Source organism: Hibiscus syriacus, unplaced genomic scaffold (assembly GCF_006381635.1).
Source record: "Hibiscus syriacus cultivar Baekdansim isolate YM2019G1 unplaced genomic scaffold, ASM638163v2 tig00003126_pilon, whole genome shotgun sequence".
NCBI lineage: Eukaryota > Viridiplantae > Streptophyta > Magnoliopsida > Malvales > Malvaceae > Hibiscus > Hibiscus syriacus.
The window spans coordinates 2,861-16,383 of NW_024061963.1; the positions used below are offsets into that span (position 1 = coordinate 2,861).

The following is a 13,523-nucleotide window of genomic DNA, read 5'->3' on the forward strand; positions in this document are numbered from 1 at the left end:
TTTAGGGTTATAGCTCTTTGACAAAAATTCAAATAGATGAGTTGGCTTTAGTTGGACCTCCTAAAAAATGCCATTTTTTAGGTCATTGATTGGCTTGGCATTTTAATTTGATACAGACAAAATAACGCAACTAGCATAATCAATTACTAGACCTTCTATTTTGGTTCTCTGAAATCTTTCATTTGTTCAAGCTTTGTAGACTCCTCTAATAAAGGCAGTGCGTAAATATCGTTCTAAAAATGAAATTTCTAAGTGCTCGTGTGAAATTGACTATAACATGTGTTACTTTACTCTAATCTGCCATTTTCTGGCTAGATGAATCTATAAAGCCGGGGCGTTTAACCAATTACTCTAGATGGACAGCTCAATATTATAAACACCTTTATCAGGTTAGCTGAATCTTATCTATAAAGCTGGGGTGTTTAAACAATTGTCTTAGAGGGACAGCTCAAGCTTTATTGTATAGATATAATATTATAAGCTAGGTATGCGGGTCCAATTTCTTAAGTTTGTCAAGGAGAACCTGTTATAGCCTAGGTGTTTTTGAAAGTCAAGGAATCTCATATTTAGAGTTCAATTTCCAAGGAACTGACCTAAACTAGATTCACCTACTCGACTATTCCATCTGTGAAGATTATTATCATCACTGAACGTCTTAAACAAAAAGTATAGTAACGTCATATGCAAAAGATGTCCCATGTTGTCTGCACCTATGCACATCTAAATACCAAGCCTCTTTTCATTCTTTTATGAGAGGAGAAGGCTATATCAGTTCTTGTAAGAGAAATATATGGTGTTCGGGCTTATCTTTTCGGGGTAAGGTCAAAGTCCTTGTTTTACAACTTTTTAGTCGTGTTACTTTGTCAAAGATCTATAACTCTGAATCATTTACAGAGTTTTTTAATTCAGTTGATATTCAAAGAATTGCAAGTTTGCAAACGTGATTCATTGCTTACCATCTTTAAAGTAATTGAAATGTTCATGTAAAAAGAAAAGTTCAAAAAAAAGTTACACAAAAAATATGAGAAAGTTCAAAAAACAAATTCAAACAGGATGCTGTAAATTCAATCCAATTCTTGTTATGCATTTTTTGTACGATTCTCTTGAATGAAAAGTAGTTCTCGATAGTGCGCCCTGGGACACCGCTATGATATTCGCAATGAGCGTTCTCATTATACTACCTGGGGTACGGGGGCTTCATGGGTTTCTCTAGATATGGCGATACAACATGTGTGTCAAACAACTATTGGTAAAGCTTTTTATATGTCATGGGAATAGGATCGAAATGTTCTCATTTTTTATGAGACATGTGAATGTAATTATAAAGAGAAAAATAATGCAAAATATGTAGGAATTCATGATACATGCAATGTTTGAGGCATTGATCCAAAAATGTGTCTGTTATTGTAAATAATCCTTATTGGGGATAAAAGTGTTACGTCTTAGGAGACAAAAAACATATTGAAGGTATAGATCCCGAACAACTTCAGACTAGTGATTCATCTTCAACCTTTTGATATCGCTAATTGAATACCCTGTCGAACTATTCCGGCTTATCTAGCTAAACTGTGCAAGTGACGAGTTGCTTGCTCCAAAAAATCTCGAATGAATGCATCTCCGACTTTCACTCTCTGCTAAGCTTGTTTCTAACGATAGTGCCATTGGAGCCCTCCATCCGAAGTTTATCTTCTTGTTTCTTGAATTCGTCAACAATGGTCTCTAGCTTGGCTAGGGTTTCGTCATCTTGTTCTTGTTGTCTTTGAAGGGATTCTTCAAGTCAGTAACATTTTTCTTGTATGCCCCTGCAAATTTTTGCCAACTTAAAAAGTTACCTTTTGGTGCGCTCGGCGTAAATCCCGATCCATCATGAGTATTCTTTAACCATAGCCGGACTTCTGAGCTTTTCATCTCTCGTATTATAACCCATTTGTCCATTACTGCAGATTATTTACGTCTAACGAACACGTTTTTTGGTGGATCAACACCTCTTTTGAATGATGCAAATGATGAAAATAAAATAAAATAAAATAAAAGAGAAGAAAAATGAAAAGAGTTAGTGAGGTGAAGATAATAATAAAAACAATCATGAAAATAAAAGTCCTACCCCACATGATATCTACCGCACAGGCTTATTAGTCTTACCCGGACATTATCTCTATCCCGCAAGTTGATTTTGAACAAGTCCTAACCGCATAAATTTCTAGTTCACATGCTTTGAACATGAAATAAAGCATGAAATAATATCAAAACATCCTAGGATTTTAGATGAGGTTTTGGGGTGGACTCTAATTCCCTATAATCTCCCAGTTTAGGTTCTAAAGAAGGTACTCGAGTTCTTCTTGCTGGTGCCCCCTTGGGCTTGCCAGACCCTTAGTCCTAAGCCTATTACAAGCTTATGTGGACTAAGTTAAACTCGAGAGAATACATTTCCTTATGCCCATACGGAGAATAAATTCACACGAAAGCATAAGGTATATGAATCCCGAAGGTTACTTGCTAAGCCCATACGGAGAATAAATTCTCACGAGAGCGTCGCTTTCACCCCCCCTTAAAAATGGGTTTGGAGCTCGGGTTTAGAACTTGACAATGAAAATTTTGAAAATCTGAAATCATTGAGAAAAACGTCAGTGCAACTATTTACTTGAAAAATAATCAAAGGTAAATAATTGGAATCGAATAAATAAATTAAAATTAAAATTTACTATTTTCGCATAAAAAGACAACCGAAAATTAATTCTGGCCTAACTCACTTACTATCCCCAGTGGAGTCGCCAAGCTGTCGCGGTCGTCTTTCGGGTGGGCCCGAAATTCATATTCGACTTGAATAAAACGGATTGAAGTCACCACCGATCTTTTATTTTAAAACAAATGGGTAGATCGGATACCTTATTTCTTACCTGATCTGCGTCTTACCAAAGATGTGTCGGATTCGAGAGTCAGTTACAGTCAAGGAATGATTAGGACCCTTGAACTGCCCTTTCGGTATTACGTAATTTCCAGTTGTCTTAAATTAAGAAAATTGCAACTTTAAATGAAAATGTATAAATAACGATCCAAATTACTTACCTTAGATTAATTTACGAAAATACCCTTAAAGATCAAAACAAGATGTTAGATAATAAAATAAATAAAAAGTATATAATAATAATAATATGGAAAAAAATAAAATTAAGAAAACTAAAATAAAGGAAATAAATAAAACAAAAAAGAATAAACATAAAAAAATAAAAACAAATACAAAGAATGCTAATAATAATAATAATAGTTATAATAAAAAATAAATAAAATAAAATATAGATATAAAATTTTAAAAAAAAAGTGTAAAGAAGATACCCCATCACTTCAACGAAAGGGATGGGGAAATTTAGGTCATAGGACAAAAAGGGGCCCCCCTAGAAGACAAACCTGTAATGCATATATATATATAATAAGATATGATATATAATAAAAAATAAATTAAAAATAAAATTAAAAAAAACTAAAAAATATAGATATATAATGGTACTTAAAAAAGTAAAAAAATGAAAATATATATATAGAATAAAAAGAAAATAATAATAGGAATAATAATAATAGAATTAATAAAAAAATAAATAAATAAATAAAATATATAATAAGAAATAAAATAAAATAAAACACACAAATAAAAAAAAATTAAAAAAAATTAAAAAAAATTAAAAAATTTAAAAAATCAATAATAATGTATAAACAAAATAATAAAAACTAATAGAAAAAATGAAAATAGAAAAAATAATAAATAAATAAAAATAATAAAAGGATTAAATTGAAAGGAAAATAAAATTGGGGGTGAATTTAAAAGGAATTTGAGATCGAATTTGATTATGGGGGGTCAAATTGAACACTTAAAAACAGAGAGGACCCAAAATGGGATTTCCCCTTATCCTTTAAAAACACGCGGGTCGTGTTACCCGTGAGTCGGGTCAAGGGTGGTCCAACGGGTCGTATAATGGGTACTATAAATACCACTTCCCACAAACAAAATTCATTTTTCCCTCTATAGCCAAATAGATCAAACAAACCTCCCTCATCTTCTCTGAATGTTCTTGCGTGTTCATCAGGCGGATGAACACGCCGCCGTGTTTTCCAGAACAAGACCACTTGTCGGCTGCCATTGATCGGCGAATTTTATTTTTTTTTACTTTTTCGAATGCTTTTCAAATTTCCTCTTTAAAAACAAATTTTTTTTTTCAAAAATCGTCTCGGAAAAGCGTAGATCTAGGAAAAAGGTTTCTACCACTTCCCCCTCCTTTCACCGGCGGTTGGGTTTTAAACTCAACAAAGACAAAATGCAAGCCAAGAACGAATCAAAAAGGTAAGAAAAATAATACCTTTGTTTTTATTTCCCTTTCGAAAAAACCTTACATATGTTTCGATCTCTCTGCGTATTTCGTATGGTTTTTCATGTGGATTTGTGTGTAATATCGTGTCTATCGTGTGTGTAATCCCTTGTGTAATATTGCGTAAATTTCAGTGTAAGTTTACATCAATTTATAGGAGTGAAATCCTATTTTTAGACTCGGTTATAAAGTCCTAATCGTTTGTTGCTTGGTTGTGAATGAGTCCCATGTACCCACGCTGTTGATGGCCGAGAAAATCGGCGGTAGACCCGTGTTGGAGGCGGCTCCACGGTGCTGTGGAGATGCGGTGCTTGTGAAGAATAGTTTGAAACCCTAATTTTGCTCTAGGATTTCAAACCGGGTCGTGGGGCTCCAGTGGAGCGATTCGCGGGTAGCTGGTCCACTGGATCTGGTTCGGGCTCTATCTGAGTCGCGTGTTGAAATCGGGTCGCAGGTTGGTCTTGGTTTTTGGGCCACTTGTTGGGTTGTTGAACTTGTAAACGGGCTTGTAATGTTGTAACGGGTTTGTGGTGTTGGGTCATGCTATTTTGGGCCTGAAAATGTAATAAAAATGAAGTGTAAATATATATATATAAAATATAATAACACAAATGTGTTGGACAAAATTTAGTGTCTTCAGAAAGGATCAAACAAAAAAAAATCACATATTCGAACATAATATTTTATCAGGTTTTCAGAGGGAAGGAAGTTTCACTATCTTCTATTTGTAGTTTTGTACAACATGCAATGATACACATCCCAAAAAAACTTGATCATGATCATGCAAATGAATAATTACAGGTTTTACAATTTAAATTCCACATTCTCTTATTCCTACCTTAGATACAGAGAAATCAAGAACTGCGAGAAGAGTATGAATTCACTAACAACGGTAGCCGGAGAGTGTATTCCGAGAAACGGGACAACATCTACCTGCAACCAGTTTTCAACAGCTGATCCCACCACTGCACTAGCAACAAGCCCCCCTTATAGTAATCAATGTAGCCTTGCCTGTAAAGATTTGGAGGACATGAATTAAGATGATTTTCCAAACAGAAGTTTAAACAAATTCGAAAATTGTACAATTATTCCGTGTAATCTATAATCATGCTTTGGCAGAAAGGGCCAAAAAGTTCCAATGGCATGCCAACTTCCTTCGCCTTTCAAGGACTTCAATAGCATAGCCTAAGTTCGATTTGAGGAAAACAGAAAAGGAATGCTCAAATAGAGAAATGAGCTAAAAATTCTGATAAATCACTGGACTGGGACAAAGAAGAGTTAGAAATACAGAATGATTATAAAACCACTACAAATCTTCTTCTATACATTATAAAATGAAATTCGGAAGTCTTTTAGTAATGTGTTTCGCAAGCAATACCCTGCAAAATATAAGCCGCTAAATAAAAATTAAGTTAAATTTGTAGTTAACTGCCAGCATCATATATACACATTTCACCATTATATACAATGTTTTCACTCAGTAAGAAGCAGCAGCAGCAGCCCGAAAGCCCATGGGTTCTTCTGCTCTTCTCTTTTACTCTCCCTTCATCGTTTCTTTCGTTTAGATGGAAAAAACAAACGCGTACCAAGTAGCAATTACTGGACTTTCAAGTTTGACAAAAGTAACATATAATTAAAAATTTTACAGCACGCAATATAAACCATATGCAAGAAACCTCATTACCTAACTTCACATTCTTTCTGGTCATAAAGTGCAAGGAAGCTCCAAAGCTACTTACTAAGATAAGCCCCGGAACATCTGCTCCGGCGTAAGGAATCACGAAGGACTCATTCACATAAGTTAGAACCATAAGAGCTCCATATACACCAGCTTGTATGCCCAATTCACTAGAAACTGGAGTTTCAACTGAAACAGGTAAATTCTTCAGAGTTGTTTGCACCCACCGAGGCATTGATTGCACCCCGGGAGGATTAACAGGTTTAACATCAGCATATATAATTCTTCTGTCCACGACATTCTCCGCTCGTCGTTGGGTTAAGCTCCGCATGAGCAGCATATCATATGCAGCCTCAACCTAAAATATAAACAAAAAACTAAAGACAACCATAGGGGATCCAGTTTCGAAAACATACAGTTCATATTTATCAGGGGAAAAAATCAACCACCATGGATGAACCACCATAAGCATCATAATTCACTTCATGGAAACAATATAACAAGCATTTTTCTAATCTAGAAAATGTGAAATTCCCATGAAACACTACCCTAGTAGATAGAACACTAACAAATGGCAAATTACATGCTATAAAGAACACTTTTTTTCTTTTCCTTTTTTGGATGGTTAGCCATAAAGAAAAATAATTACTCCAAATCGGCGCAATAAAATCAAATCCAGGCAACCGACACAAAGTAAAAACTCAAATCCCAATTTTGAGAACAGAAATAAATGCAAGAGAAATGTTAACAGTAGCAAAATGAACAAATCTCATAGTTATCAAAACCGGACCGGACCAGCCAGTTCAACCGGTTGAACCGTGAACCAGTGGCCTGTCCGGTCCAGTTACCTCACAAAACCAGTATGGCAATGAACCGACTGAAAACCGGTAGAACCGACTGAAAATAGATAAAACCGGGGTAAACCGACTGAAAACCGGCAAAATCGGTTTGAACCACTGGTTCACTTTTTTTCTTTAAAAAAAATTAAACCAACCGACGTCGTTTGTTCAACGAGCCGAGTCAAATTCGAGTATTGCTAAGCTCGACTCGAACTCTAAAACTTTAAAAGTAAGCTCAACTCAACTCAAAAGCTCACGAGCTAAAAATTATCAAGTTCAACTCGAAATCGAAATATAATATTAAAACTTGAACTCGAAAAGGCTCAAACTCAAAAAAAAATTAGAGGTTCGATTGAAGCCTAAAATTTGAGCTCAATTGAAGCGAAAGAATAGTTCGCTCTATGCTCACCAAAAGGCTCCATGATTTTGAATGTCAAATTACTTCTATTATTTATAGAAGTAAGTTGAGATGCTCTTCTATGTTTCTTAGCCATGTGAGATTGTTTTGTTCTCATATTTTCTCTTTAAACTTTTGTGATGCTCTTCTATGTTTCTTAGCCATGTGGGATTGTTTTTTTTAAAAAAATTAAACCAAATGACATCATTTATTATGAGTTTTTAAGCCCCAATTTTATTTTTTTGATTATAGTTATATAATTATATTTATTATTTAATATGTTTTACCTTAAATATTATGTTGTAGTTGATTTGAATCATTTTGTTTCACTTGATTTTATGGTTTTTAATTTATATATGTTATGACTTGTGATATTGTTATACCTTTTAATATTGTAAACTTAAAAAAAGTGTTACATATATATTAATATTGCTTTGAATATTATGTAAAATTAAAAAAATATTATTTTATATAAAATCCGGTTTAACCGCGGTTGAATCCGGTTTAACCAGTGAACCAGTACCTTCACCGGTTCAATGTCCGGTCCGATTTTAAAAACATTGACAAATCTACACACACCAAAGTTCAATATTTAATTACCCAAATCTTTCAAACTTTAGAAATTTCTCAAATTAAAAATTGAATGGCAAGGAATTAACCTGACCAATAGCTTTTCCCGACAAAAACCATGTTGTGCATGAGTAAATGGTTTATGCTGACACCTTTTATGTCAAACATATATAGTAAGAGAGTTGGGATTTTTCCCTCCCGATTTCAAGGTTTCATTTTAATTAATCCGGATCGATCCGTGTTGCACACCTAATTTTTGTGGGCGAATCTCTCACCAGGGATTTTCTGTATATACAAGGACTCGAACTCGAAATCTTACTTAAGCGAAATCAAGCTGCTTACCACTTGAACTAACTCATGTTTGGTTTGGTAGAGTTTGCATTTTTTTTGACAGAGCTGATTCTGTTCGAGCCCATGTTTATGGAGGAGGAGACAACACCATTAAAAGAAATGACAAGAGGAAGAAAGTTGTGGTTGGGCTGCTCACCATCTCTGCAATCAAGTTCTTACTATATTTGCTTAGAGGGAAATGTTGCCTTTGATTAGCTTTCAGTTTTAGGATGTTTGTTTCATGGATTTAGTATTACCGAAAATATTATGAAGAATGTAATAATTTATGTTGTAATCGAAAATATTACGAAAAATATTATATTTTAAGTTTCATCTAACCTAAAATGTTATCATTTTTAATCATATTTTCGATAACGTCTCATTTCCGTCGTTTTTAAACTTAAATTATAGGTTGTGCCGCAGAACTGCCCAAGTAAATTGTTAAGTCATGATGACATGACTGTCCTACCAAAACGAAGTCAAATTATTTATAATTTACGTTACAAAATTAAAATATTATTTACAATATAAATATTAAGGTAAACTACACTAGATATCATTAAACTTTAGATGGTATGCCATTTATATCACCGAACTTTTGAAATTTTCAATTATAACACTAAATTTCAAGGTTTGACTTCAATTATGCCACTGGGCTGTTAAAATCCAAATTGTGTGATGACAAGGACAAAATGACGTCATTTTGGTGAGACTATTGATGCCTAAAAAGGTGTCAATTTAGGCACTAAACTTTAGGTGCGTATCAATTTTTCCACTAAACTTTTAAACAATTCACTTTTTGGTATTATACTTTTTTGGCCGTTGCCGACAACCAATCACCGACCATCACTAGTCATCTTTTGTGAGAAGATCGGTACCAAAACATTCATATTCCACTCATCTTTGTTTTCTTAGGATTTATTTTCCACAAAACCTATTGAAATCAGTAAAATTAAAAAAAAATCAACCACTTTTAATGGTTTGGGGGATTTCTTAGATTTGAGAGGTTTGTTTGAAAATTCGAACGGTGAAAAAATTATTTCGAGGAGATGAATAACATATCTCAAAACTAGCCTCATTAGATGACTGTTAGAGGAGATTAGAGTATTAGCATGTCGAACCTTTAAATGTATTTCCATATATTTTGATTGGGTTTCTTAGAAAATCAATCTTAAGAGAAGAAAGAGGAGTGTAATGTGAACGTTTTGATATTGATATTGCAATGAAAGTCGACCAGAGACGAGCGATGATTGGTTGCCAATGATGATTGAAAAAAATTTAAAGCCAAAAAATTATCCTTTTTAAAGTTTAGTGGCAAAATCTTTACACCCATAAAGTTCACTATCTAAAACGATGTCATTTTAGATATCAATAGTCGTGCTAAAACAACATCATTTTGTTCACGTCATCATAGTGACGGAGAGATTTGTCCATGTCAGCTTGTCATTAAATTTAATGGTCTAGTGACATAATTGAAGTAAAAACCAAAGTTTATTGCTATAATTGGAGAAATTGAAATTTTAGTAGTATAAACGATAAATCACCGAAAGTTCAGTGATATTTAGTGTAGATTACCCTAAATAATATTAATGTATACAAAATATTATTTATATATTGATATATGATATAAATATATTTTGAATAATATTAATATATATAAATAATATATTTTTTATATAATTTAAGATAAAAACTAAATTATCACAAAACCCTTTAAAAAATTCCTAGATCTCTAATCTCTAATCCTTAAACTCATAAATCCACTCACTGTCTTCGTCCATAGCCACATTGTTTCCTACTAAAGTATTTTCCTCTCGTTGTGCACGTAATTCTCCGTTCGGCAGTCTATCATTCACGATTCGTCCATTGATCGTTCATCGTTTGATTAGAATTTTTCACATTCGACATTTGACAATCAATTGACATGTTGTTCATTGATTTCCAGCAACAAGAGAGTGAGATAATTAATACGGAGGGTCCAATGATAGAAGGAGTACACAATGGCGGTTGATTCAACGACCACAGTGAGTGAAATTATGATTTTGAGATTTAGATTTTTTTTTAGGAAATTTTGGAATTTATGAGATTTTTTTTTTGAAATTTCATGAATTTAGAGGTTTTTTTAAATTATTATTTTTATTATAAGACATATATTAAATATATTATATTATTTATTATATAAAAGTATTATATATATCAAGATATTAATATTAATATTATTTATAATTTATTAATATTATTATTAATATTATTTATAATACATTAATATTATATATTAATATATAATTTTTTGCATATAATAATTTTTATAACATAAATTATAAATACACGATTTGAAATCTATATTATTTTTGTTAGATTTCATTTTGGTGTGGCAGCCACATTAACCATGTCACCGTTCTTGTTAACAGTGTAATGACTTAGTGATATAGTTGAAACAAAAATCAAGATTTAGTGCTATAATTGAAGAGATTAAAAGTTCAATTGTATAAATGGTGCAACGCATAAAGTTTAGTGGTATCTAGTGTAATCTATCCAAATTAATTATATCACAATTGTTATTCAATTTTTTTTATATAAAATAAAAAGAATGAAACAATAAGAAGACCAAGAGATATGAGATCATAAGAAGAGAATTATGCATTATTATATCAATATGACTTGTGTATGACGTTTTCTCTAAACTCTATATTTATATGTATAAGGATTAAATATTATAAAGAATTCTAATTCTAATTGTAAACACTAATTTTTTTCATTTTATTATTATTATAATTATTTTTATAAATATTATTATTATTATTATTAATATTATTATAAATAATATTATTATTACATGCCAAATACAATAACCCGGAGCCCAAATTACAAAGGAAGCCCAAACAGACCCAAATTACAGTCCACCCGGTCTAGAACCTGGAGGCCCAGATCTAGACCCGGTCCAGACCTGACCCGATCCAACAAACCCAACTAGGGTTTTTGCTCATCTTCTCCAGCGCCGTCAGCAAGTTCAACTGTTGGATCTGTAGAGATCCAACGACCTAGATTAAGTGCAGCATAAACCCTAGGGTTCACCAGCCCTAGGGTGATTTCGGCGCCGTCGTGCCTTTCCAACTGCTCCGCTGCCTTCTCTCCAACCACTCTGCCGCCATGTTCTCCAAGCATTTGTTACCACGACTCCGCCGCCACACCGAAGGCAAGAAGTGATTTAAATCGCACACTTCACGACTCTATGGTGAGTCACCATCATAGATCCGGTGACTCACCATAGATTCATCAAATAAACACCATTATCGAGGCCTATAAAAGCCTTCGATCACTTGTAAGAAAGAGGAGGAGAAGAACAAGCAAGCACAAAAAAAAAACCATAGCAACCAAACATTAAACCAAAAGAAGAAAAAAGATCGAGAATACTTATCCACAGTGGTTGGAGTCTCTACGCCTCATCGGAGACTTGAATCGCCGAAGGTATAAATTTAGATCTATGAAAGTTTATGATTTTTTAAAAGAAACGGAAGCTAGATTTGGCTTTAGGGTTGTGTGATCTACGATTTAAAGTAGTTTTCACGTTTTTTGGCCACCGTGTGTGGTGATCGACGCCGGAGAACGGCGGCGAGGGTGGTCGGAATTCCCTCAGGTGAGGGAATTCTAGAGAGAGTTTAGAGCTTCTCTCTCTAAAAAGAGAGAAGCAAAGTGAAAAATGAGAGAGAAATGGCCTAAAGGCCGGTTTCTGGGGTATTTATACCCTCACCAAAACAACGTCGTTTTGGTGAGGGATGTTTCTGTAATTTCCTACATGGACAAATCACATCCGTGATCCCTCCAAATTTATATCCTTTTGCAATTTGGTCACTAAATTGATTTTCGAAGTCTTTTAATTTTATCTTCCTATTTTATTTTATTATGTTATAGTCCCTGCCATATTTATTAAATATTTAGGGTAAATATATTATTTAGTCCATTATATTTTAGTAATTTTTATTTTAATCCCGTATTAATATTTATAGTTAAATTACACTGTTATTACTTATATTTTATAATATTTTAAGTTATTTCTATTAATTTTGATATTTTACAATTTAATTTTTAAAAGCATGTTTCTGTTTATTTTAATTTAGTATTTATATTTATTTTATTTCTATTATTACCTTTTATGTTTAAATATTTTAAATATAGTACATTAGTTATTATTTTTTTATTCACATATGTGTTCTAATAATATATATTAATAATAAATTGCAAATAATAAATAATTAAAAAATAATAATAAAAGACAAAATGCTTAAAGTCTTCTTTAGTGGACATAGTGGGTAAGAATAATATAATATAATTTTGAATTTGAATTTGCCTAGCATAATCGATCATTACCTAACCTAAAAAAATAATTAATAAATAAAAGGTGTCTTGGTAAATTATTACTTTTAATTAACTAAATGTCCCCATTATGTACATCTACATTATTACTAGGAACCAAAACCTTTGATTTATTTGTCATAGTTTTAATAAAACTAATAATTAATTTGTATGTGATTAGTAAATTATTACTTTTAAGAAATAATATTTTTTAAATTCAATTCCAAAATTCTAACTTTTGTAATTCCTAAACTTTGTTTTTTGTAGTTTCTACATAAATTTAATTGTGTTATAATGTACTCATTAAATTATTAATTTTTTTAATGTTTTATGCTAATTAATTTGACCGATTTTATAAATTTATTAAAATATAATATTTATTTATTTTTAAATATTAAGAAAGAGTTGTCTTAAAGTAACTAGATGTCTTATTCTGATATTTTAAAAATAAATAAATATTCTACTTATTAAAATATATATATTTCATTATTTTTTAGGAAAATTATTATATTAATATTTATTTATTTATATTAAAGAAAAAGACAGTCTTAAAGCAACTAGATGTCCTTTTCTGATATTTTTAAATAAATATCATATTTACAAAACCCTAAATATATATATATATATTTAATATTTTTTCTTTGGAAATATCATATTAAATTTGAAATAATACGATTGTAAATTAAATTCATATTCATATTCAAATTCTTAAATTCTATTATTAGATACAATTTATAATCGATGGGTACCAATTTTGGGCGTTGTGGGGGTGTTAATCCCTCCCCAAACGTAACCGACCACAAATCCCTTTTTTTTACTAAAATAAATGAATCTCTGGTTATACGCAGACTGATTTATCTTTTAAATGATGTTTTATTAAAAACTCTTTTAAAAGGTGATTTTTAGGTATTCGGCCTACCTAACCCAAAAGGTTCGATGGTGACTCCAAAACATTTCCTTAAAAAATCATTTATTTATTCACATTACTTTCCCACCAA

The 13,523-nt window shown here is 31.9% G+C and overlaps 1 protein-coding gene across 1 annotated transcript; it reads right to left on the reverse strand.

Moving 5' to 3' along the window:
• Window positions 1-5,558: 5,558 nt before the first annotated feature.
• LOC120175016 lies at window positions 5,559-6,475 on the reverse strand. The gene is made up of 2 exons (XM_039181722.1): window positions 6,043-6,475; window positions 5,559-5,912 (listed from the first exon to the last, which is right to left on the reverse strand). The coding sequence occupies exons 1-2, from the start codon at window positions 6,374-6,376 to the stop codon at window positions 5,893-5,895; spliced, it is 354 nt and encodes a 117-aa protein (XP_039037653.1). The 5' UTR covers window positions 6,377-6,475; the 3' UTR covers window positions 5,559-5,892.
• Between the last annotated feature and the right edge of the window lie 7,048 nt (window positions 6,476-13,523).